We start from the raw sequence: 24,951 nt of genomic DNA, 5'->3' as shown, positions 1-24,951 counted from the left end.
CTATGATGTTTGTAGTGTCGTGTGATTCTGTGTTCTACTCTGGACTTGTTTCTAGTGTCGTGTCTTGATGGGTTTGGGGATAAAACTTAATGATGGAAATTTAGGCACATTTTCTGCGGACACACACCACACGCTCACACCCACCCTTACACACACAAACACACTTCCCTGCTGGGAGGAAGAAGATTAGGATGGAGAGATGGTTAGGTAGAGATATCTCTATCAATAGGGTTTTGCTCACAGGTGTATGTGTGCACAGTAAATGTGGGTGTGTTTTTGAGGCGTGAATTTTTGTGTGTATATCGTTAGGTGCGTATGTGTATTTTTAAGTGTGAGTACTGTGTATGTTTATGTGAATGTATGTATATTTTCAGGCATATGTCTAGTGCATATATCTCAGAGGTATATATGTACACTACCGGTCAAAGTTTTAGAACACCTACTCGTTCAAGTGTTTTTCTTTATTTTTTACTATTTTCTACATTGTAGAACAATAGTGAAGACATGAAAACGATGAAATAAAGGGTGGCTATTTGAAGAATCTCAAATATAAAATATATTTAGATTTGTTTAATACTTTTTTTTTGTTACTATATGATTCCATGTGTTATTTCATAGTTTTGACGTCTTGACTATTATTATACAATGTAGAAAAAAAGTAAAAAATAGAGACGAACCCTTGAATGAGTAGGTGTTCTAAAACTTTTGACTGGTAGAGTATGTGTGTGTGTGTGTGTGTGTGTGTGTGTCTCAGGCATATTGTTAAATGTGTATGTTCAGGTGCGTATGTGTAATCACGAGTCAACCGTTTTTCTGACGAGAAACGTAGGTCATGGTCAGCATTCGAGAATATCCTCATTTACATCAAATTATATTATATTTGTCACTTGTGCCGAATATTGTGAAATGCTTACTTACAAACCCTTAACTGACAATGTAGTTTTAAGAAAAATAAGAGTGAAGAAAATATATACTAAATTACCTAAAGTGAAAAAAGTAACGCAATAAAATAACATTAGCGAGGCTATATACAGGGGGTACCGGTACCGAGTCAATGTGCCGGGGTACAGGTTAGTCGAGGTAATTGAGGTAATATGTACATGTAGGTAGGGGTAAAGTAACTATGCATAGATAATAAACATTGAGTTGCAGGGGGAAGTCAATGTAAATAGTCCGGGTAGCCATTTGATTAGTTGTTCAACAGTCTTATGGCTTGGGAGTAGAAGCTGTTGAGGAGCCTTTTGGACCTAGACTTGGCGGGCTGGTACTGCCTGCCATGCAATAGCAGAGAGAACAGTCTGTACCACAGGATCCGGATTCAACCATCTGGATAGTACGTAGAACGGATAGTGTGTGTGTGTGTGTGTGTGTGTGTGTGTGTGTGTGTGTCAGTCTGAGAAACAGACACACAGTAGGACTAAGTCTAACAGCTCATTGGAGATCAGGACTAGGCTTAACCTGTTTTATTAACATTTCAACTGACTCACAATGGCCGTTATTTAGTCTGGATTATTATGACATGAATATAAGGCAGACAGTCATGCTTATGACAAGTCTTACGATGTGTTATAACTCCATCATAATGCATTATAGTTGCATTGTTAGTTTGAGCTCAGGAGGAAAGTCTTTAGCAGCTCTATATGCCAACTCCCTGGACACAGATTAAGCCTAGTCATATTGAGCATGCTTTTTAGTCCGTGGGCCAGGCTTAACGCTTAACCGGACCTTCATGTTCCCAATGCTCTTTAAACTGGCTTGTTTGTAAATGACTGGAAATGTATTTTGTGACCTTTCATTCAAATAATGGTGAACAGTGATGATGGGGCAGGGACGGTGTCATATTGTTTTTATATATATATGTGTGTGTGTGTGTGTGTGTGTGTGTGTGCAGATCATCAAGGTGTACAGTGAGGATGGAGCAGGGAAGGTGGTGGAGGTGCCAGCTGATATGAGGGCCAGAGACGTGTGTCAGCTCCTGGTCTATAAGAGCCACTGTCTGGACGACAACAGCTGGAGCCTGGTGGAGCATCACCCACTACTGGGCCTCGGTGTGTGTGTGTGTGTGTGTGTGTGTGTGTGTGTGCGAGCATTGAGTGTGTTAAGGTTGGGGAAGCATATACTGTAGATTCTAGCTACCTAAAAGCTTCAATCACATAAAATCCACAGTTCTGTTTAACCTTCTGTGACCTTTTTGGTGTGATTTTATTGCCTCACCTTTTTAGTGTGGTTTTATTGCCTCACCTTTTTAGTGTGGTTTTATTGCCTCCCTCTTATTCTCTATCCTGTTTTCCACCAGGCTTTCCTATCTCTACTGACTGTTACTGGAATAGAAGACTGTTTTATACTTGGTAGATCATCGTAATTTCTGGAAAAACTGTATGTGAGAGGAGCGCAGAGAAAGGGAAGGGAAGGGAAGGGGTGGAGAGGGAGAGGGGGAAGGGTGCAGAGGCACGGTGTCAGTATCAGGCCAATGCAGCAAACAGCCAATCCCAGGGCTGCATTGGTCGAGCCCCCAGACAGCTCAGACAATCAGCTCTGTCCTTCTACTTCAACAGGAAATTCCCCTGCTAGACGCCAGGACAGAGTGGCGTAGACACACACACACCTTGAGCTCTGTGTTAACCAGCAGTGAGGCACGGTATGGGCTCAATCCTTTTTGAGCAACTGTGGGTTTTAGCACTGTGTGTGTATGTGTGTGTCCGTCCTGGAACGTGTCAATCTGGGTCTCCAATCAGCTGGAGTCATGTGATCTCAAGATCAAGAGAGCGAGAAAGTAGAACACACACTTCTAGCCTATACATCAAAATAGAGAGCATTAACAATATATGAGGTCTATTACTCTCAATAGTCAACTTCAGCTTTTTATACAAACTACAGTTATTTCTGACTGTGCTTTGACAGGGGGATGAGTTAGAGGGAGGGGAGACAGAGTTAGAGAGGGAGGGACGGACGGAAGAGGAAAGGAGGGAGAGTGAGAGGCAGAGAAATGGATGAGAAGAAGAGGGCGAGACAAAGGGAGGGATGGAGCTGAGAGACGGAGGGAGGGGATTGGGTGTTAGGGTGAAAGGAGAGGGAGAGGACAGGAGAACTGGGCTCGGCTTCTCTGTCCAATCAAGTAAAATATATGACATCATCCTACTGCAATGCCAAAACCTGCTTCTCTCTCACGCGTGCTCACAGCCTACCAATCTCTTCCCTCCTCTCTTTTCCAGTGGCAGTTCAGATACTCGAAACAAGTGTGATAACCAACTGTAACAATGCAAATAAATGGGCTAATGGCTGATCTCTCTATTCTCCCTCTTCCTCCCCTTCTCCCCCTCCCCTCTGCAGAGCGCTGTCTGGAGGACCATGAGTTGGTGGTTCAGGTTCAAGCCTCTATGACCAGCGACAGTAAATTCCTCTTCAGGAAGAACTATGCCAAGTATGAATTCTTCAGGAACCCCCTGGTGAGTCCTCTGTCCACACGTGCGCACACTCCGTCGCACACACTGCCTGAGGTGATTCAGTAAGAGGGAGTGACCTCACCTCAGAGCTTTGGTAATGACTTCAGTAAAACTACCATGTCGATCACACAAAAGGTAGGGGGTGTATATATGAGCGCTCACCAAGGAATTACGTCAGGGGGTGAGATCATACTGCATCTACTCTGGATCGCTCTCTTCTCTCCATGTCCCTCTCTCTCCTTCCTCCATCTCTCTCTCTCTCCTCTATCCTCTCTCTCTCCTTCTACCCTCTCTCAACTACTCTCACTCCTTCCTTCCTCTCTCTCTCTTCTCTCATCTCCCCTCTCTCTCTCATTCTCTCACACACCCTCTTAATAGTAGTTCCATCACTAATGTGATACTGAAGTCCCTGAAGTATCTCCCATTCTTCTGTATTCTCTCCTTTCATTCTCTCTCTCTCCCTCTCTCTCTCTCTCTCCCTCTCTCTCTATCTCTCCCTCTATCTCTCTCTCTCTCTCCCTCTATCTCTCTCTCTCTTTCTCTCTCTCCCTCTCTTTCTCTCTCTCCTCTCTCTCTCTCTCTCTCTCTCTCTCTCTCTCTCTCTCTCTCTCCTCTCTCTCTCTCTCTCTCTTTCTCTCTTTATCTCTCTCTCTCTCTCTCTCCCTCTATCTCTCCCTCTATCTCTCTCTCTCCTCTATCTCTCCCTCTATCTCTCCCTCTATCTCTCTCTCCCTCTATCTCTCTCTCTCTCTCTATTTCTCTTTTCTCTCTCTCTCTCTCCTCTATCTCTCTATCTCTCTCTATCCCTCTCTCTCTCCCTCTCTCTCTATCTCCCTCTATCCCTCTCTCTATCCCTCTCTCTATCTCTCTCTCTCTCTCTCTCTCTCTCTATCTATCCTCTCTCTCTCTCTATTTCTCTCTCTCTCTCTCTCTTTTTCTCTCTCTCTCTATTTTCTCTCTCTCTCTTTTTCTCTCTCTTTCTCTATTTCTCTCTCTCTATCTCTCTCCCTCTATCTGTCCCTCTATCTCTCTATCTCTATCTCTCTCCAGAACTTCTTTCCGGAGCAGATGGTGGCATGGTGTCAGGTATCTAACGGCTCCATCCCCCAGTCACAGCTCTTACAGGTGGAGTACTGTTACACCACATGCATTAGCACACACACATAAAATCAAAGTTTATTTGTCACTCGCACCGAATACAACAGGTGTAACAATGCAAATAGTGCGACCTTACAGTGAAATGCTTATTACAGTGAAATGCTTATTTTATAGGCCCTAACCAACAGTGCGATGTTTAAGTAAAAAATATGTATTAGGTGAAACAGTAAAAAGACAGTGAAAACTAACAGTAGCGAGGCTATATACAGTAGTGAGGCTATATACAGTAGTGAGGCTATATACAGTAGTGAGGCTATATACAGTAGTGAAGCTATATACAGTAGTGAGGCTATATACAGTAGTGAGGCTATATACAGTAGCGAGGCTATATACAGTAGTGAGGCTATATACAGTAGTGAGGCTATATACAGTAGCGAGGCTATATACAGTAGTGAGGCTATATACAGTAGTGAGGCTATATACAGTAGTGAAGCTATATACAGTAGTGAGGCTATATACAGTAGCGAGGCTATATACAGTAGTGAGGCTATATACAGTAGTGAGGCTATATACAGTAGCGAGGTTATATACAGTAGCGAGGCTATATACAGTAGCGAGGTTATATACAGTAGCGAGGCTATATACAGTAGTGAAGCTATATACAGTAGCGAGGCTATATACAGTAGTGAAGCTATATATAGTAGAGGCTATATACAGTAGCAAGGCTATATACAGTAGCGAGGCTATATACAGTAGTGAGGCTATATACAGTAGTGAAGCTATATACAGTAGTGAGGCTATATACAGTAGCGAGGCTATATACAGTAGCGAGGCTATATACAGTAGTGAAGCTATATACAGTAGTGAGGCTATATACAGTAGCGAGGTTATATACAGTAGGGAGGTTATATACAGTAGCGAGGCTATATACAGTAGTGAAGCTATATACAGTAGCGAGGCTATATACAGTAGCGAAGCTATATATAGTAGAGGCTATATACAGTAGCAAGGCTATATACAGTATTGAGGCTATATACAGTAGTGAGGCTATATACAGTAGTGAGGCTATATACAGTAGTGAGGCTATATACAGTAGTGAGGCTATATACAGTAGCGAGGCTATATACAGTATTGAGGCTATATACAGTATTGAGGCTATATACAGTATTGAGGCTATATACAGTAGTGAGGCTATATACAGTAGCGAGGTTATATACAGTAGCGAGGTTATATACAGTAGCGAGGTTATATACAGTAGCGAGGCTATATACAGTAGCGAGGCTATATACAGTAGCGAGGCTATATACAGTAGTGAAGCTATATATAGTAGAGGCTATATACAGTAGTGAGGCTATATACAGTAGTGAAGCTATATATAGTAGAGGCTATATACAGTAGCGAGGCTATATACAGTAGTGAAGCTATATACAGTAGTGAAGCTATATACAGTAGGGAGGTTATATACAGTAGCGAGGTTATATACAGTAGCGAGGCTATATACAGTAGTGAAGCTATATACAGTAGCGAGGCTATATACAGTAGTGAAGCTATATATAGTAGAGGCTATATACAGTAGCAAGGCTATATACAGTAGCGAGGCTATATACAGTAGCGAGGCTATATACAGTAGTGAGGCTATATACAGTAGTGAGGCTATATACAGTAGTGAAGCTATATACAGTAGTGAGGCTATATACAGTAGCGAGGCTATATACAGTAGCGAGGCTATATACAGTAGTGAAGCTATATACAGTAGTGAGGCTATATACAGTAGCGAGGTTATATACAGTAGGAGGTTATATACAGTAGTGAGGCTATATACAGTAGTGAAGTAGTGAGGCTATATACAGTAGCGAGGCTATATATAGTAGAGGCTATATACAGTATTGAGGCTATATACAGTATTGAGGCTATATACAGTAGTGAGGCTATATACAGTAGTGAGGCTATATACAGTAGTGAGGCTATATACAGTAGTGAGGCTATATACAGTAGTGAGGCTATATACAGTATTGAGGCTATATACAGTATTGAGGCTATATACAGTAGTGAGGCTATATACAGTAGCGAGGTTATATACAGTAGCGAGGTTATATACAGTAGCGAGGTTATATACAGAAGGCTATATACAGTAGCGAGGCTATATACAGTAGCGAGGCTATATACAGTAGTGAAGCTATATATAGTAGAGGCTATATACAGTAGTGAGGCTATATACAGTAGTGAAGCTATATATAGTAGAGGCTATATACAGTAGCGAGGCTATATACAGTAGTGAAGCTATATACAGTAGCGAGGCTATATACAGTAGTGAAGCTATATATAGTAGAGGCTATATACAGTAGTGAGGCTATATACAGTAGTGAGGCTATATACAGTAGCGAGGCTATATACAGTAGCGAGGCTATATACAGTAGTGAGGCTATATACAGTAGTGAGGCTATATACAGTAGCGAGGCTATATACAGTAGCGAAGCTATATACAGTAGTGAGGCTATATACAGTAGTGAGGCTATATACAGTAGCGAGGCTATATACAGTAGTGAAGCTATATACAGTAGCGAGGCTATATACAGTAGTGAAGCTATATATAGTAGAGAGGCTATATACAGTAGCGAGGCTATATACAGTAGCGAGGCTATATACAGGTACCGGTTAGTCGGCCTAATTGAGGTAGTAGGTACATGTAGATATGGTTAAAGTGACTATGTATGTATGATAAACGGAGAGTAGCAGTAGCGTAAAAGAGGGGTTGGTGGTGGGCGGAACACAATGCAGATAGTCCGGGTAACCAATGTGTGGGGGCACCGGTTAGTCGGGCTAATTGAGGTAGTATGTACATGGATGTATAGTTAAACTGACTATGCATATATGATAAACAGAGAGTAACAGCAGTGTAAAAGAGGGGTTGGGGGTGTCGGGACAATGCAAATAGTCCGGGTAGCCATTTGAGTGCATGTTCAGGAGTCTTATGGCTTGGGGGTTGCCATGCGGTAGTAAAGAGAACAGTCTATGACTGGGGTGGAGTAGAGGGGACTGAGCACGCACCCCTGAGGGGCTCCAGTGTTGAGGATCAGCATGGCAGATGTGTTGTACCTACCCTCTCCACCTGGGGGTGGCCTGTCAGGAAGTCCAGGATCCAGTTGCAGAGGGAGGTGTTTAGTCCCATCCTTAGCTTAGTGATGAGTTTTGAGGGTAATATGGTGTTGAACGCTGAGCTGTAGTCAATGAATAGCATTCTCCACAGTGTGGAGTGCAATAGAGATTACATCATCTGTGGATGTGTATGGGGGTATGCAAATTGGAGTGGCTCTAGGATTTCTGAGATAATGGTGTTAATGTGAGCTATTACCAGCCTTTCAAAGCATTTCATGTGTTCTTAGTGTTCTTGGGCACAGGAACTATGGTGGTCTGCTTGAAACATTTTGGTATTACAGACTCAATCAGGGACATGTTGAAAATGTCTGTGCAGACACCTGCCAGTTGGTCAGCACATGCCCGGAGCACATGTCCTGGTATTCCGTCTGGCCCCGCGGCCTTGTGAATGTTGACCTGTGCATGTACACATATGCACACCTCTATCCCCACCTCCACATCCACAAGCACACGCACACATTCCAGAGAGTCCTTACTCACTCCCGTGTGTGTTTTGGTACAGAACTTCCTAAACTCCAGCAGCTGTCCGGAGGTGCAGGGGTTCCTCTATCTGAAGGAGTCTGGCAGGAAGTCCTGGAAGAGACTCTCCATGTTCCTCAGACGCTCTGGACTCTACTACTCCACTAAAGGATCCTCCAAGGTAGGAAGAAGGGATGTGGCCAAAATGACTTCTCATTGCCCTAGTGCCCAATTATCTGTTTAGTGCACTGCACTAAAGAAACTACTCCAAGGAAGGACTGTTCAAACCTCCTCCCTACCTCCATCCTCTCTCTAGGAGCCCAGACACCTCCAGTTGTTGTCAGACCTGGAGGACAGTAGTGTGTTCACAGTGACCACAGGGAGGAAGCTGCACAACGCCCCCACTGACTACCAGTTTTGTATCAAGGTGAGGGACACACTCACACACACTGGCCCCAGGTAGCAGATAGACAGTCCTGTAATGTGTATACCTCTGCGGGGGTTATCCCTGGAGGTAACCAGGTTATACTGGCTCAGCCTAGTGGGATAGGCTGGGACAGGGCCTGCTAGGACACACTGAGCCTGACACACAATTGTTATTTGTCACATGCTTCATAAACAACCGGTGTAGACTGACAGTGCAATGCTTACTTATGGGCCCTTCCCAACAATGAAGAGAGAAAGAAAATAGAGAAATAATAGAAATAGTAAAACATGTAATAATAAAGTAATAATAAATACACAATAAGTAACGATATCTTGGCCTTTAGAAACTATTCATTCCCCTTGACTTATTCCACAGTTTGTGTTACAGCCTGAATTCTAAATGGATTAAATATTTTTTTTTTATATTTAGACACAGTACCCCATAATGACAAAGTGAAAATGTATTATTTATTTATTTTGCAAATGTATGGATAATGAAATACAGATATTTCTCATTCACCTAAGTATTCACACCACTGAGTCAATAATTTGTAGAAACACCTTTGGCAGCGATAACAGCAGTCAGTCTTTCTGGTTAAGTCTCTAAGAGCTTTCCACACCTGGATTGTGCAACATTTGCACATTAATTTTTTTCAAAATTCTGCAATCTCTGTCATTGGTGGTTGATCATTGCTAGACAACCATTTTCAAGTAGATTTAAGTAAAAACTGTAACTTGGCCACTCAGGAATGTTAACGGTCTTCTTGGTAAGCAACTCCAGTGTAGATTTGTGTTTTAGGTTATTGTCCTGCTGGAAGGTGAATTCATCTCCCAGTGTCTGGTGTAAAGCAGACTGAACCAGGTTTTTATCTAGGATTTTGCCTGTACTTAGCGCTGTTCCATTTATTTTTTATCCTGAAAAACTCCCCAGTCCTTAATGATTACAAGCATACCCATAACATGATGCGGCCACCACTATGCTCGAAAATATGGAGAATGGTACACCGTGTGTGTTGTATTGGATTTGCCCCTAACATAATACTTTGTATTCAGGACAAAAAAAGTGAATTGCCTTGCCAAAATGTTTTTGCAGTATTACTTAGTACCTTGTTGCAAAACGGATACATGTTTTGGAATATGTTATTCGGTCCAGGCTTCCTTCTTTTCACTCCGTCAATTAGGTTAGTATTGTGGATTAACTACAATGTTATTGATCCATCCTCAGCTTTCTCCCGTCACAGCCATTAAGCTCTGTAACTTTTAAAGTCTTTATTGGCCTTATGGTGAAATCCCTGACCGGTTTCCTTTCTCTCTGACAACTAAGTTAGGAAGGATGCTTGTATCTTAGGCCGTCATTGTAAATAAGAATATGTTCTTAACTGACTTGACTAGTTAAAAAGGTTAAATCTTTTTTTTAAATCATATTTGTAGTAAAACTGGGTGTATTGATATACCATCTATAGTGTAATTAATAACTTCACCATGTTCAAAGGAGTATTCAGTGTCTTCCGAGTGACGCAGCGGACTAAGGCACTGCATTGCAGTGCTAGAGGCGTCACTAAAGACCCTGGTTTGATCCCAGGCTGTGTCACAACCGTCCGTGATCGAGAGTTCCATAGGGCGGCGCACAATTGGCCCAGCGTCGTCCGGGTTAGGGGATTGTTTGGCCAGGGGGGTAGGCTGTCACAGTAAGTAAGAATTTGTTCCTAACTGACTTACCTAGTTAAATAAAGGTTAGACTTTCTTTTCCTTTTTTTAACAAATAGGTGCCCTTATTTGCGAGGCATTGTTAAACCTCCCTGGACTTGGTGGTTGAATCTGTGTTTGAAATTCACTGCTCGACTGAGGGACCTTACAGATAATTGCTTGTGTGGGGTACAGAGACGAGGTAGTCATTCAAAAACACTATGTTAAACACTATTAGTGCCCACCAGAATGAGTCCATGCAACGTATTATGGGTGCATCAGTACCGCTTGCCGTGCAGTAGCAGAAACAACAGTCTATGGCTTGGATGGCTGGAGTCTTTGGCAATTTTTAGGGCCTTCAACTGACACCGACTGGTATAGAGGTCCTGGATGGCAGGGAGCTCGACCCCAGTGATGTACTGGGCTGTCTGCACTACCCTCTGGAGCTCCTTTCGATCGGATGCCAAGCAGTTGCCATACCGGGCAGTGATCTTAGTTGGAGAGAATATTAAAGAGCTTCAAACAATATCTAGTTCTAGATTTAGTGAATACTGGCTGACGGGTTGTCTAACTGAACATTTGATTGTTTGATTGACAGCCCAGTAAGGTTCAATGATTGGCTGATTGTTTGATTGACAGCCCAGTAAGGTGAGGAGTGAGTGCAAGGAGCTGAGGATGCTGTGCGCAGAAGATGAACAGAGCAGAACCTGCTGGATGACTGCCTTCAGACTGTTAAAGGTACAGTACAAACACACTCTCACAGAATCTTCTGTATAAATGATGTTTCATTTATATTTATTACTTGAAAATGTATTTTGTTGTGCGCTACATATATGTTCTGTTTTGACAGTATGGGATATTACTGTATCAGAACTACAAGAGTCCCCAGCAGCGGAAGTCTCCTGTCTCACACTTCTCTACTCCTGTGGTAAGATTCCTATTCACATGTTTCTATTCCCTACTCTATTTAAGCAAACTAGAATCTATTGGAGAGCGGTAGTGTGGCTCAGACAAGTTCTCTGTCTCTGTAGAGGAGTGTGTCTGAGAACTCTCTGGTGGCCATGGACTTCTCTGGCAGGACGGGACGCGTCATAGAGAACCCTCTGGAAGCACAGAGTGCCGCGGTGGAGGAGGGACAGACATGGAGGGTGAGGAGAAGAGTAGGAAGGAGAGGAAGTGGATGGGATGGAAGATTGGGAAACTCAGACTAAGAAGAAGGTGTACTTCTGTCATTCTGAATCTAAAATAGTTTTTTTAATTTTAAATCTTTCCTGCCATCAGAAACGTGGTCACCGTATGAATGCTCTGGGCAGTCCCAGCCTCCTCCACCCATCTTCTCTCAGCTCAGGTACCCTACACTTTACATTACTTTGCTCGTATACATGGATAGTAGTACTGTAATAATTACACTAGTAACAACATTTAACAGTAACTTCATAAATACTTAGTAATGCTAGATGGCGCCGGAGGAGATGGCTGCCGTTTTAAGGACTCATAACCAATTGTGCTATTGTTATTTGTGACTTATTTTGTACATAATGTTTATGCCACTGTCTCTTATGACCGAAAATAGCTTCTGTATATCAGGACAGCGATTACTCACCTCGTACTGGACAAAGATTTTTTCTTTAACTTGTCGAACGCAAAGAATTTACTTCAGACACCCGACAAGGCCCAAATCCCTGTCATTCGCATGTGAAAGAGACGGAGAGATCTGGGATTTTGGTCTGGGTACCTTGTAAGGATCCGACGGCGAGTGTGTAATCTGCCTCCACCATCAATCCTATTAGCCAACGTACAATCATTGGATAACAAAATAGACAAGCTACGATCATGAATATCCTACCAACGGGACATTAAAAACTGTAACATCTTATGTTTCACGAGTCATGGCTGAAAGATAAACACGGATAACCTACAGCTTGAAGGGTTTACGCTGCATCGACAAGATAGAACAGCTGCCTCAAGTAAGACATGGGGTGGCAGTCTGTGTATATTTGTAAACAACAGCTGGTGCACAAAATCTAATATTAAGGTTTTCCTCGCCTGAGATAGAGTATCTCATGATAAGCTGTAGACCACACTATTTACCAAGAGAGTTTTCATCTATATTGTTCATAGCTGTCTATTTACCACCACAAACCAATGCTGGCAATAAGACCACACTCAATGAGCTGTATTCCGCCATAAGTAAACAGGAAAACACTCATCCAGAGGCAGCGCCCCTAGTGGCCACGGACTTTAATGCAAGGAAACTTAAATCCATTTATAGCTCATTTCTATCAGCATGTTAAATGTGCAACCAGAGGAAAAATAACTCTAGGCCACATTTACTCCACACACAGAGATGTGTACAAAGCTCTCCCTCGCCCTCCATTTGGCAAATCTGACCATAACTCTATCCTCCTGATTCCTGCTTACATGCTAAAATTAAAGCAGGAAGCACCAGTGACTCGGTAAGATGACGCAGATGCTCAGCTACAGGACTGTTTTTCTTGCACAGATTCTTCCAATGGCATTGAGGAGTCCACCACATCAGTAACTGGCTTCATCAATAAGTGCATCGACGACGATGTCGTCCACAGTGTCCGTACGTACATACCCAACCAGAAGGCATGGATTACAGGCGACATCGCACAGAGTTTAACGGTAGAGCTGCCACTTTCAAGGAGCGGGACTCTAACCCGGACGCTTATAAGAAATCCTGCTATGCCCTCCGATGAACCATCAAACAGGCAAAGCATCAATACAGGACTAAGATTGAATCATACTACACCGGCTCCAACGCTCGTCGGATGTGGCAGGGCTTGCAAACTATTACAGACGACAAAGGAAAGCACAGCCACGAGCTGTCCAGTGACACGAGCCTACCAGATGAGCTAAATAACTTCTATGCCTGCAAGCAACACTGAAGCATGCATCAGCCGTTCCGGACGACTGTGTGATCACGCTCTCCGTAGCCGATGTGAGTAAGACCTTTAAACAGGTCAACATTCAAAAGGCCGCAGGTTCAGACGGGTTACCAGGAAGTGTACTCCGAGCATGCACTGACCAACTGGCAAGTGTCTTCACTGACATTTTCAACCTCTCCCTGACAGCATATTTCAAGCAGACCACCATAGTCCCTGCACCCAAGAACACTAAGGTAACCTGCCTAAATGACTACTGACCCGAAGCTCTCACATCTGTAGCCATGAAGTGCTTTGAAAGGTTGATCACATCAACACCATTATCCCAGATACCCTAGACCCACTCCAATTTGCATCACCACCCCAACAGATCCACAGATGATGCAATCTCTATTGCACTCCACCCTGGGACTAAACACCTCCCTCTGCAACTGGATGCTGGACTTGCTGATAGGCCACCCCCGGGTGGTAAGGGTAAGTAACAATACATCTGCCACGCTAATCCACAACACGGGGGCCCCTCAGGGGTGCGTGCTCAGTCCCCTCCTCTACTCTTTGTTCACCCATGACTGCATGGCCAGGCACGACTCCAACACCATCATTAAGTTTGCCGACGACACAACAGTGGTAGGCCTGATCACCGACAACGATGAGACAGCCTATAGGGAGGAGGTTAGAGACCTGGCCGTGTCGTGCCAGGATAACAACCTCTCCCTCAATGTGATCAAGGCAATGGAGATGATTGTTGATGACTACAGGAAAAGGAGGACTGAGTACGCCCCCATTGTCATCAACGGAACTGTAGTGGACTAGCTTGAGAGCTTCAAGTTCCTTGGTGTCCACATCACCAACAAACAATCATGGTCCAAACACACCAAGACAGTCGTGACAATGGCATGACAAAGCCTATTCCCCTTCAGGAGACTGAAAAGATTTGGCATGGGTCCTCAGATCCTCAAAAGGTTCTACAGCTGCACCATCGAGAGCATCCTCACTGGTTGCATCACTGCCTGGTATGGCAACTGCTCGGCCTCTGACCGCAAGGCACTACAGAGGGTTGTGCGTACGGCCCAGTATCTCACTGGGGCCAAGCTTCCTGCCGTCCCAGGACCTCTATACCAGGCGGTGTCAGATGAAGGCCCTAAAAATTGTCAAAGATTCCAGCCAACGTAGTCATAGACTGTTCTCTCTGCTACCGCACAGCATGCAGTACCGGAGCGCCTAGTCTAGGTCCAAAATTCTTCTTAACAGCGTCTACCCCCGAGTCATAAGACTTCTGAACAGCTAATCAAATGGCTACCAAAACTATTTGCATTGTCTCTCCCCCCCCCCCCTTTACGCTGCTTCTACTCTCTGTTTAGCCTCGCTACTGTTATTTTACTACTGCTCTTTAATTGTGTTATTTTAAATAGATTTTTTACTTAATTCACTTTTTACTTAAAACTGCATTGTCGGTTAAGGGTTGATTTAATGGAGTGTATTGTGTAGTAACAACTTGTGTAACAAGTGGGATATGAAGCAGTTCCTATATCTGTGGTTACCTCCCAAATGGCACCCTATTTCCTTCATTGTGCACTACTTATGGGCCCTGGACATAAGAAGAACACTATATAGGGAAAGGGTGCCATTTTGGATGCAGGCTGCTTGTATCTCTGCATGTGTAAAGCTGTATAGTGCACATCTTGTGTTTATACATTGAAAGCCGAAAATATCTTTCAGACACCTGAAACCTGATGTTGTCTTTCAGTGATCCACAGAACACAGCTATGGTTCCATGGTCGCATCATTAGAGAAGAGTCCCACAAGATGATCATGCAACAAGGACAAGTAGACGGGTAAGGCTTAGAAGCTGTATTATCCTTCTTAAGCCACCCTCCCATCCATCCATCCTAGTACCCACAGACCATCCCTATGTATAGATGTACAGCATAAGTGAAAATGTTTTATGTGTGGGTGTGTCAGGTTGTTCCTGCTGAGAGACAGTCAAAGTAACCCCAAGGCATTTGTCCTGACCTTGTGCCACCACCAGAAGATCAGACACTTCCAGATCCTACCGGTCAGTTCTTTATACTCATCTACCTCTATTCGGTTCCACTTCCTTCTTGTTCATCCAATTTGGCTCCATCTCAGTTTGCTCTCACATCCTATCTCCTGCCTCCTTCTCAACGGTATTGTATATTGTCTCCTCTCTCTCTCTCTCTCTCTCTCTCTCTCTCTCTCTCTCTCTCACAGTGTGAAGAGGAAGGTCAGATGTTGTTCAGTTTGGATGATGGCTCCACCAAGTTCACAGACCTGATCCACCTGGTGGAGTTCTACCAGCTCAACAGAGGGGTGCTGCCCTGCAAGCTCAAACACCCCTGTACCGCCGTTGCCTTGTGACCCTTCACCCCTGACCTCTGACCCATGAACCATACGCCTGCCCTCTGATCTCACTAAACTACCCTCTGTCTGCAGTTAAATTCTCTACCCCTTGTTCACTAGCTCGTCAAGTGTGCACTTATTCACTCGTTCCTTGTGGATTTGAAAGGAATGGAGTGTTGGAAGCTGATGGTACATGCTTAGTTACACCATTGCTTTTAAAATGCATGAGGGGTAGTGAACAATTGCACACTTTTTTTGGGGGGGGAATTGGAAAGTGGCCACACAGATAGATAAATCGTCAGACAAACAGACATGTGGTGTCCTATAGTAATCTGTGGATCCAACCAGGCCCCTGTTTCCTCCTCCTTCACCCACCTCAGACAGACGATAGACAGGGGGCTGGTTTCCCCGCACTTCTTTATTGATCATCAGGGATCGAATCGATCACAACGATTGACCATGTGTAAAAATCAACCTGTGCAGTCCAGTCTTTATAAGCTGATCACCTGATGCTTCATGCTGCCATCTGGCTGACGTTGTCTTGGGGGCATCCTGAAGCGTGACGTTGTCTGGGGGGTATCCTGAAGCGTGACGTTGCCTGGGGGGCATCCTGAAGCGTGACGTTGCCTGGGGGGCATCCTGAAGCGTGATGTTGCCTGGGGGGTATCCTGAAACATGATGTTGCCTGGGGGCATCATGCCCTTCCTCTGCTTTCCTTATTGGACCAACCATCTCACTCTATCTACGATACTTTATACACGGCCACTAGGAAGAGAAAAAGCTAACAACAAACAGAACAAAAGCAAACTGTGTTGGCTGTTTGTATGAAGTGGCAGGTGATTGTTTGAGATGTGAACTTGCCTGTCAGAGCTGATGGCATTGCGATGATGTTGTATTACTGTTGCAGAACTATTTGCACTTCTGAACAGACAGCCTACAGTTCTCTTGTAAACTGAATGAAGCTGAATGCTCCTTCTCAACCTGCTCTTCCTCCTCTCTTTCTGCTCCTCATGTTCTGCTCTTCCTTCTCTTTCATGTCCTGCTCTTCCTCCTCATTCATGTTCTGCTCTTCCCTCTCTTTTGTCCTGCTCTTCTCTGCTCCTCATGTCCTGCTCTTCCTCTCTGTCCTGCTCCTCATGTTTGCTCTTCCTCTTTCTGCTCCTCATGTTCTGCTCTTCTCCTCTTGTCCTGCTCTTCCTCCTCATTCTTCTCCTCTTTCTCATTCTTCTTTCCTCTTGTCATGCTCTTCCTCTCTCTTTCTTCTCCTCTTGTCCTGCTCTTCCTCTTCCTCTTCCTCATTCTTCTCCTCTTGTCCTGCTCTTCCTCCTCTCTTTCTTCTCCTCTTGTCCTGCTCTTCCTCCTCTCATTCTTCTCCTCTTGTCCTGCTCTTCCTCCTCTCATTCTTCTCCTCTTGTCCTGCTCTTCCTCCTCTCATTCTTCTCCTCTTGTCCTGCTCTTCCTCCTCTCATTCTTCTCCTCTTGTCCTGCTCTTCCTCCTCTCATTCTTCTCCTCTTGTCCTGCTCTTCCTCTTCTCTTTCTTCTCCCTTTGTCCTGCTCTTCTTCTTCTCTTTCTTCTCCCTTTGTCCTGCTCTTCTTCTTCTTCTATTTCTTCTCCCTTTGTCCTGCTCTTCCTCCTCTCTTTCTTCTCCTTTTGTCCTGCTCTTCCTATTCTCTTTCTGCGTAAGAAATCCCAGCCTGCTGATTGGATTAGATTGGATTAGAGGCTGGAGAGCCTTTCCTCTCAGTCTTGAAAGGCTCCCCAGACTCTCTGTTCCTGCTACGTCCGGCTCTACCTGATCCCATCAGAACATTTGAAAAATCCAGAACATTCCCTAAAATCAACCCTAAAGTTCAGAGAGATGAGAACGGGACAGAAGGAAGAGAAGTCTCACAAACCTGCCCCCTGCACCTTCAATTTGTACTGTCAAGAGTTCAATCTTTCAGGCTACATTCCAATACCCACACTAATTTTGCACTTAGAGCATATGTCCAATGCATTTTTTCACTGTAAGTGAACAAAACCTCATCACCGCCAGTCAGTATTGTATGAATGTCAATAAGTGTTCTCCAAGTCAGTTGTTAGCTTCCTACTGCAGTCAGCATGATGCTGTGTTCAAATACTATTTGAAATCATTTCAAATACTTTCTGTGCTTGATTGAGCTTGCCTGGCTTAATAGACCAATATAACAGTCCCAAAACTTCAAACCCCACCCCTGTGACACTCAAGGCAATCTCCCAAGTATCTGATAGATTTCAAGTAGTATTTGTCCCTGTATTGTCCCTGACCCACACCTTGATGTTGTAGACCAGGGGTGTCAAACTCATTCCATGAAGGACCTAGTGTCTGCTGGTTTTTGGTTTGTTATTTCAATTTGTGTCCAATTAAGATCTAGACAACCAGGTGAGGGGAGTTCCTAACTGATCAGTGACCAATAGATGTGAGAGGGTATTCATTCTCAGAATACAGGGATCCATTTAAAGCACTCCCCAACATGCCTGTATTTATGTTGAAATGTATGCTACGTTGACTTTGCTGCAGCCATAGTTAAATTAGTTTCTCTCGACTTGTGCGCGTGTGTGTGTGTGAAGTCATACTATTATAATGCACATAGTCCACCTATTATTTTATCTGAAATGTATTATGTTCCAAATCCTCCTCTCCTGTTTAGGAATGGAAAAAAGGGTTGAGTAGGAAGATTTCTGTGAGTATTGGGACTCAGCCAGCCCCTGTTTGGTCCTGTAAGGTCCCGTCCTGTTTTGTCCTACCCTGTTCTGTCTTGTCCTACCCTATTCTGTCCTGAACTGTTCTGTCCTAAACTGTTCTGTCCCGACCCATTCTGGCCTGTCCCGTCTTATCCTGTCTCATCCTTCTCAGTCTTCTAGCGTGAGGCAGCAGAGCTGTTGGCCTAGCGAGTGTGTGACATAATACCTGCTCAAAGCTTCCACCAGATTTACTAGACTCACGCGCAAACACATACATCAGCAAGGGGCTACCAGGCACTCTGCCAGGCCAGCTCTCTGAATAACGTCACTGTTGTTACTCCCGTCCCATCACTCCTGAACCATACCTGACTCTACAGCTCTACAGGAGTCTGCACTACCAACCAATCAAATACTTCACCTCACTCAGAAGCTCTGGCTGGACATCTTAGTCAGTTAGGGCAGGCTAAAATTATAACCACCCCTTTGTCTCTCTCTGTCTCTCTGTCTCACTCTCTCAGTCTTTGCCTCTTAATCACTGTGTTATAATGCAATCCTTCACAGAAGTCCAATCATATGGATGTACAGTATATATAAATTCAGCATATGAATATCTATTTTATAGAATGTGAAACTATGGAAAAGCTGTAGATCTAACACTGTATCTAGGTTACAGATCACTATGAGTGTGTTCCAAATGGCACCCTATTCCCTATATAGTGCAGTATTAAAGGGAATAGGGTGCCATTTAGGACATTACCTATGTATTGGGCGTTATGCTTTTACTCATCACTCTGTCTCAAATGAAGGTGAAGATTTTTTTTCATTATTTGATTAATTGACTGTTTGCTTTTGATTTTATCACAAATTGAACTTTTATATATATATATATAAAATAATATACCAGAACATAAACAGTATTAAATTAAGCTTTCAAACTGGACTCTTTTAGCATGCATTGAATTCTGCAGGATGTATAAGCTGACTGGCTCAGAGAATGTTAACTGTCTATGTAAGGACTTTCGATGCTGTCAAAGTCGTGAGTCGCTGTCCTGAACATGACTTAGGCCAGGATTCAATCAAAGACGTGCTGTCGACAAGCACACTGCACTGTCGACAATGCGCCTTTCAAATGCAATTTCCCTGACGTTTGTGGAGATCACATTTATGGTAAACGCTGCAGATGTCGGCACAAGCGTAAATTACCTTAAAGTGCAATGCACTTGTCGACAAAGCACCTTTTTGATTGAATCCGGGCCATGCAGCTTTCCTTACACCGGTGTTTCCAAAGCTTGGTCCTGGGGCCCCCATGGTTTTTGCCCTAACACTACACAGCTGATTTAAAATAATAAAAATTAGATGATTATTTGAATCAGTTGTGTAGTGCTAGGGCACAAACCAAAATGTGCACCCATGGGGGCCCCAGGACCCAGTTTGGGAAATCCTGCCTTACACTCAATGGTAAGAACATATTGCTTACTTCACCCATCCAGGTTTTCTGATCTAGGCCTACATCATAAAAAGGGCATGATCAATAGTCTAAGGCAGGGGTATTCAACTCTTACCCTACGAGGTCCGGAGCCTGCTGGTTTTCTGTTCTACCTGATAATTAATTGCACTCACCAGGTGTCCCAGGTCTAAATCACTCCCTGATTAGAGGGGAACAATGAAAAAATGCAGTTTAACTGGCTTCGAGGTCCAGACTTGAGTTTGAGGGGGCTAGGGACTAGAGACTGAAACAGAACTAGCTAAGGATATCTCTAAGGATATCTCTCTCATACATTTATCAAATTAGCCAGGAAATAAATAAAAAAGTAAATGTAAGGTTGGACAAAAGTTTCTTCTGTGCCAGTCTAGCCTTATACCTTCCCTGTCTCTCTGCCATTAACTCCATGTACCGTATCCAGGGTCCTGTTCCATACGGCAAACCCTAGCAGAACCTTTTTGCAAGGTGAAACTATAATCTTGTTTGTTTCAATTGGATATGTTCAGGTAGTTTCTTTGTTACACTTTGGTTTAATACATTTTGTTCACTACTGAACACAACCCAACACAACCCATCTGTTCTGTATATCCTGTTCAGGTATTTTTGTACAAAGCGATTGATATATTCTCTGATTATTGGAAATTCGATTAAAAGGTGACATTGTTATGAACCAATAGGCTGATCGGGTCATTATTGTAACGTTGTGTAATCATCCCGTGGCTCTGGTGGTGTGGTTTGATCACTGGGAAGGTGTTATGGATGCATTCTCTCTGTGTTGGCTGTGTGTTGAGGTGTCAGACGCCTTGTTTGCTCTTCCTCATAAGCCTACATCGTGGGGGGCTGCACTCTATCAAGCATCACACAAGTAGACTATCACTTTGACCAAGGGCAAAGTACACATTTTATTTACACACACATTCCACTATATAACTTCCTTTCTCTTTTTAGTACGAGTCAAACTGCTCCTAGTCCAATCCTCATGCAACTCAGGAGTGTGCGTGTGTTCTGATTCCCACACTGCCTCAGCGCTCCTCTTAGAGAAGTGTGACGTGCTTGTCCTGCCCATGTGGCACGTGTGGATTATAAGGTGTTTAGAGGAGTGGAGTAATCAGGGCCCGGTTTCCCAAAAAGCATCTGAAGGCTAAGTTCATTTTAGAACCATAGGATGATGGGAAACCCTGGGCTGTTCAGAAGTACTGTTAATCCCACAGGATGACAGAGCGGCTATAACGCTAACACACACGCAGACACAGACACAAAGACCGGTTTAATGTGTCTCTCACGGCTCTCTGCTACAGTCACTTCAGCAGGTGGCTCTATCCTAAACCACTTACACTTAACACACACAGTAAATGTAGCCAATGTGGGAATTGAACCCACAACCTTGGTGTTGCCAGCTCCATAACTCATAATAACAATAACTCAAGCAGGTTGTTAACATTGTTTTCATTCATCCTAGGACATTTACTCTTCCCACACTCATTCACTCACTAAGGGGCCTATGAGTGCTTTACATTGCTACAATTTACTCTGTGCCATTACCCATGTAAATCTAAGACGTCGTGGCCGCTTTAAGTATCATACACAAAATATTTAAACAAAATGTTTTTTTATTTTTTATTTTTTACATACAATACCAGTCAAAGGTTTGGGCACACCTACTCATTCAAGGGTTTTGCATTTATTTTTACTATTTTCTACATTGTAGAATAATAGTGAAGACATCAAAACTATGAAATAACACATGGAATCATGTAGTAACCAAAAAGTTTTAAACAAATCAAAATATATTTTAGATTATTTAAAGTAGCCACCCTTTGCCTTGATGAAAGCTTTGCACACTCTTGGCATTCTCTCAACCAGCTACACCTGGAATTCTTCTTCAAGACTGTTGGAAGAGTTCCCACATAAGCTCAGCACTTGTTGGCTGCTTTTCCTTCACTCTGTGGTCCAACTCATTCCAAACCATCTCAATTGGGTTGAGGTCGAGAGATTGTGGAGGCCAGGTCATCTGATGCAGCACTCCATCACGCTCCTTCTTGGTCAAGTATCCCTTACAAAGCCTGGAGGTGTGTTTTGGGTCATAGTCCTGTTGATAAACAAATTATTGTCCCAATAAATGCAAACCAGATGGGATGGTGTATCGCTGCAGAATGCTGTGGTAGCCATGCTGGTTTAAGTATGCCTTGAATTCTAAATAAATCAGTGTCACCAGCAAAGCACCATCACACCACCTCCTCCATCCTTCAGGGTGGGAACCTCACATGTGGCGATCATCCTTTCACCTACTCTGCGTCTCAAAAAGACACGGCAGTTGGAACCAAAAATCTCAAATTTGCACTCATCAGACCAATGGACACAAAACTACCTCCAACAATTTTTTAAACCGGTACCGTTACCTTCAGACGAGTCCACTTGTGAGGGTCGTAGAGCAGAACAGAGAACACCAGTGGTCGTGAGAATCTCCCCTTTCCATAGAGTGTAAATAGTTTGTAGACCTTTTGGACGCTACAGACATTTCGTGAGAAGATAGATTTTCGGGTTGTCTCATGGTCTGACAAACACCACTGCAGCTCGGTCCCCTACCACTGCAGCTCGGTCCCCTACCACCGCAGATGCAGTGAGTTGAGATGCGGCCCATGCAAAAAAAACATCTCTAGCTTTAACTGACACATTTTGATGTGTTTTTTTTTGGTATGTTACTTAAATTGACACGCCGGTGCGTCAATAGACTCTTAAAGTCCTGGGAATGAGATGGGTGTCTGTGGGCACTGGAACCCTGTTCATGTATCTGAAATATCACATTTACCATCATAGCAGGCCACGGTGACCCTACTAGACTAGAGGGATCTTCCCTAAGAGGATAACGCCATCTGGTGGTTTAATAAAAAATGATGTAGCAAGCAGGGGATTCTCTTCAAACTCTCACACACAGGGAAATTCTCAATCAGGTAAAGTCTGTTCTCTGTCCTCGACTCGATTCCTCTGTCCTTGACCCATAAACCGATAAGTGGTCGAGTGGCCCCAGGAAAGTGTACATTTGTTAGTAGGTGAACGGAGCAGTATTCTCCCCTCCTCGATTACTTACTTCAGCAGAGGATGCACAAGAATATCCTCCTGGCGATTACTTACTTCAGCAGAGGATGCACAAGAATATCCTCCTGGCGATTACTTACTTCAGCAGAGGATGCACAAGAATATCCTCCTGGCGGCTACTGCGGAAGTGTTGTAATATCCGCCACACCCTCTTTGAATCAGCAGTTGTTTTCTCAAAGGAGAAGACCATGCACACATTTAAAAATGATATGGTACTTATCATTTCATCTATATAATGTCTTGCACAACTAGCTACTAGCTCTGGGTGGCAGCATCATGTTGTGAGGGTCCTTTGCTGCAGGAGGGACTGGTGTACTTAACAAAATAGATGGCATCATGAGGCAGGAAAATTATGTGGATATATTGAAGCAACATCTCAAGACATCAGTCAGGAAGTTACAGCTTGGTCGCAAATGGGTCTTCCAAATGGACAATGACACCAAGCATACTTCCAAAGTTGTGGCAAACTGGATTAAGGACAACAAAGCCAAGGTATTGGAGTGGCCATCACAAAGCCCTGACCTCAATCCTATTGAAAATTTGAGGGCAGAACTGAAAAATCGTGTTCGAGCAAGGAGGCCTGCAAACCTGACTCAGTCACACCAGCTCTGTCAGGAGGAATGGGCCAAAATTCACCCAACTTATTGCGGGGAGCTTGTGGAAGGGTACCTGAAATGTTTGACCCAAGTTAAACCATTTAAAGGCAATGCTACCAAATACTAATTGAGTGTATGTAAATGTCTGACCCATTGGGAATGTGATGAAAGAAATAAAAGCTGAAATAAATCATTCTCTATCAACTATTATTCTGACATTTCACATTCTTAAAATAAAGTGGTGATCCTAGATGACCTAAAAACGGGACTTTTTACTAGGATTAAATGTCAGGAATTGTGAAAAACTGAGTTTAAATGTATTTGGCTAAGGTGTATGTAAACTTCCGACTTCAACTGTAGATACATTATTTCACTTGCTTTGGGAATGTAAAATATGTTTCCCATGCGAATAAAGCCCCTTAAATTGAAATTGAATTACATGTAATATAATTTATGAGTGGAATCAAAGCCTCTGTTTTAACCCTTTCTCATGCTTGGAGTCTTCACAGAGAATTCAAGCCCCTTGGGTGCTGCCATAGATTTACATTAGAAGTGCCCATCCAAGAAGGCTCAAAGTCATTGGCCACAGATAAAATGACATCAAATCATGTTATATCTACCGTAGCTTTGATTGGACTGATCATGTGAACACCGTACTTTCAAAATCTTAGCTAGCAAGCTAGACAAGCAGTCATCATCATGAATCAAGTCGACAATCTACTGGCAAATCCTTTTCAAACCTTGTCATATGAAGATAAATTAATTCTAAAACGTGTCAGTGCTCATGGGCCATTGGACATGAACATTACACAATAAATTGGAAATCGCAAACTCAGCAATGAGTGGTTTGGAAGGAATTAGTGGCTAACTGCAAGTGCTGCAAAGCAATCACTAGCCTGCTATTCAGTGGAGTGGGTGTGTGGTCCAGGACTGGGTATAAGGGTCTCTTTTCCTAGCTTAAATGGATAAACATTCACATACAACACCATGGGCCAGAAAAGGATGTAAACCTCCAATTATCCTCCACTCCACATTTTTGGCAAGCAATTACTATTTTAGCAAACAATTATTGTAATTCATCCCATATTGTCCCTCACATATTTTCTCCCTAGCAGCAGTTGTGGGATACATACACACACACAAAACACTCATACACACTCAAACCCTTTCCCAACAAACAACCATGAACTCAGATGCTCAACAGTAGTTCCATCCCAGAGCCCAACTCAAGAAAGGACTTGATTTACGAATGCATATGTAGCAGTGTGATGTTGTTCCCCTAGATTATGCACCAAATTGCACACAGGGACCAATTCAAATAGGCCAGGTCAAGAGGGGATGTTAATAATTTGATGATAATAATAATAATAATAATTCAGTGTATTTTTTTAGTTAATTACAGCTGCATAGCTAATGTTTTTCTTTGGTGTACAAACACTTTTTCATATCAATATTGTACATACATGTGATTGTAAAAGTTTTGTATATTTTGGTTTGGCCCATCGCGGGTTATCTGTATTTCCGTACCCCCTT

At 43.3% G+C, this 24,951-nt stretch overlaps 1 protein-coding gene across 4 annotated transcripts in view; it reads left to right on the top strand.

Annotated features, from left to right (window-relative positions):
• Positions 1-16,612, top strand: part of LOC112264508 (growth factor receptor-bound protein 10) — a 61,432-nt gene extending 44,820 nt beyond the window's left edge. For 2 of the 4 annotated variants that reach the window (XM_042295430.1, XM_042295431.1), the window contains 12 exons: positions 1,892-2,048; positions 3,331-3,446; positions 4,494-4,568; positions 8,200-8,337; positions 8,473-8,583; positions 10,908-11,006; positions 11,119-11,196; positions 11,300-11,416; positions 11,550-11,616; positions 14,925-15,012; positions 15,140-15,233; positions 15,410-16,612. In XM_042295430.1, the coding sequence (XP_042151364.1) occupies positions 1,892-2,048; positions 3,331-3,446; positions 4,494-4,568; positions 8,200-8,337; positions 8,473-8,583; positions 10,908-11,006; positions 11,119-11,196; positions 11,300-11,416; positions 11,550-11,616; positions 14,925-15,012; positions 15,140-15,233; positions 15,410-15,556 (1,287 nt within the window). In that variant the 3' untranslated portion in view covers positions 15,557-16,612. The remainder of the gene's footprint in view (positions 1-1,891; positions 2,049-3,330; positions 3,447-4,493; positions 4,569-8,199; positions 8,338-8,472; positions 8,584-10,907; positions 11,007-11,118; positions 11,197-11,299; positions 11,417-11,549; positions 11,617-14,924; positions 15,013-15,139; positions 15,234-15,409) is intronic. The other 2 variants (XM_024441160.2, XM_024441161.2) reach the window with 2 other exon arrangements.
• The last annotated feature ends 8,339 nt before the right edge of the window (positions 16,613-24,951 follow it).

Source organism: Oncorhynchus tshawytscha, linkage group LG13 (assembly GCF_018296145.1).
Source record: "Oncorhynchus tshawytscha isolate Ot180627B linkage group LG13, Otsh_v2.0, whole genome shotgun sequence".
Lineage (NCBI taxonomy): Eukaryota > Metazoa > Chordata > Actinopteri > Salmoniformes > Salmonidae > Oncorhynchus > Oncorhynchus tshawytscha.
The sequence above is the reverse complement of the archived record's forward strand: the minus strand, read 5'-3'. Positions and strand labels throughout refer to the sequence as shown.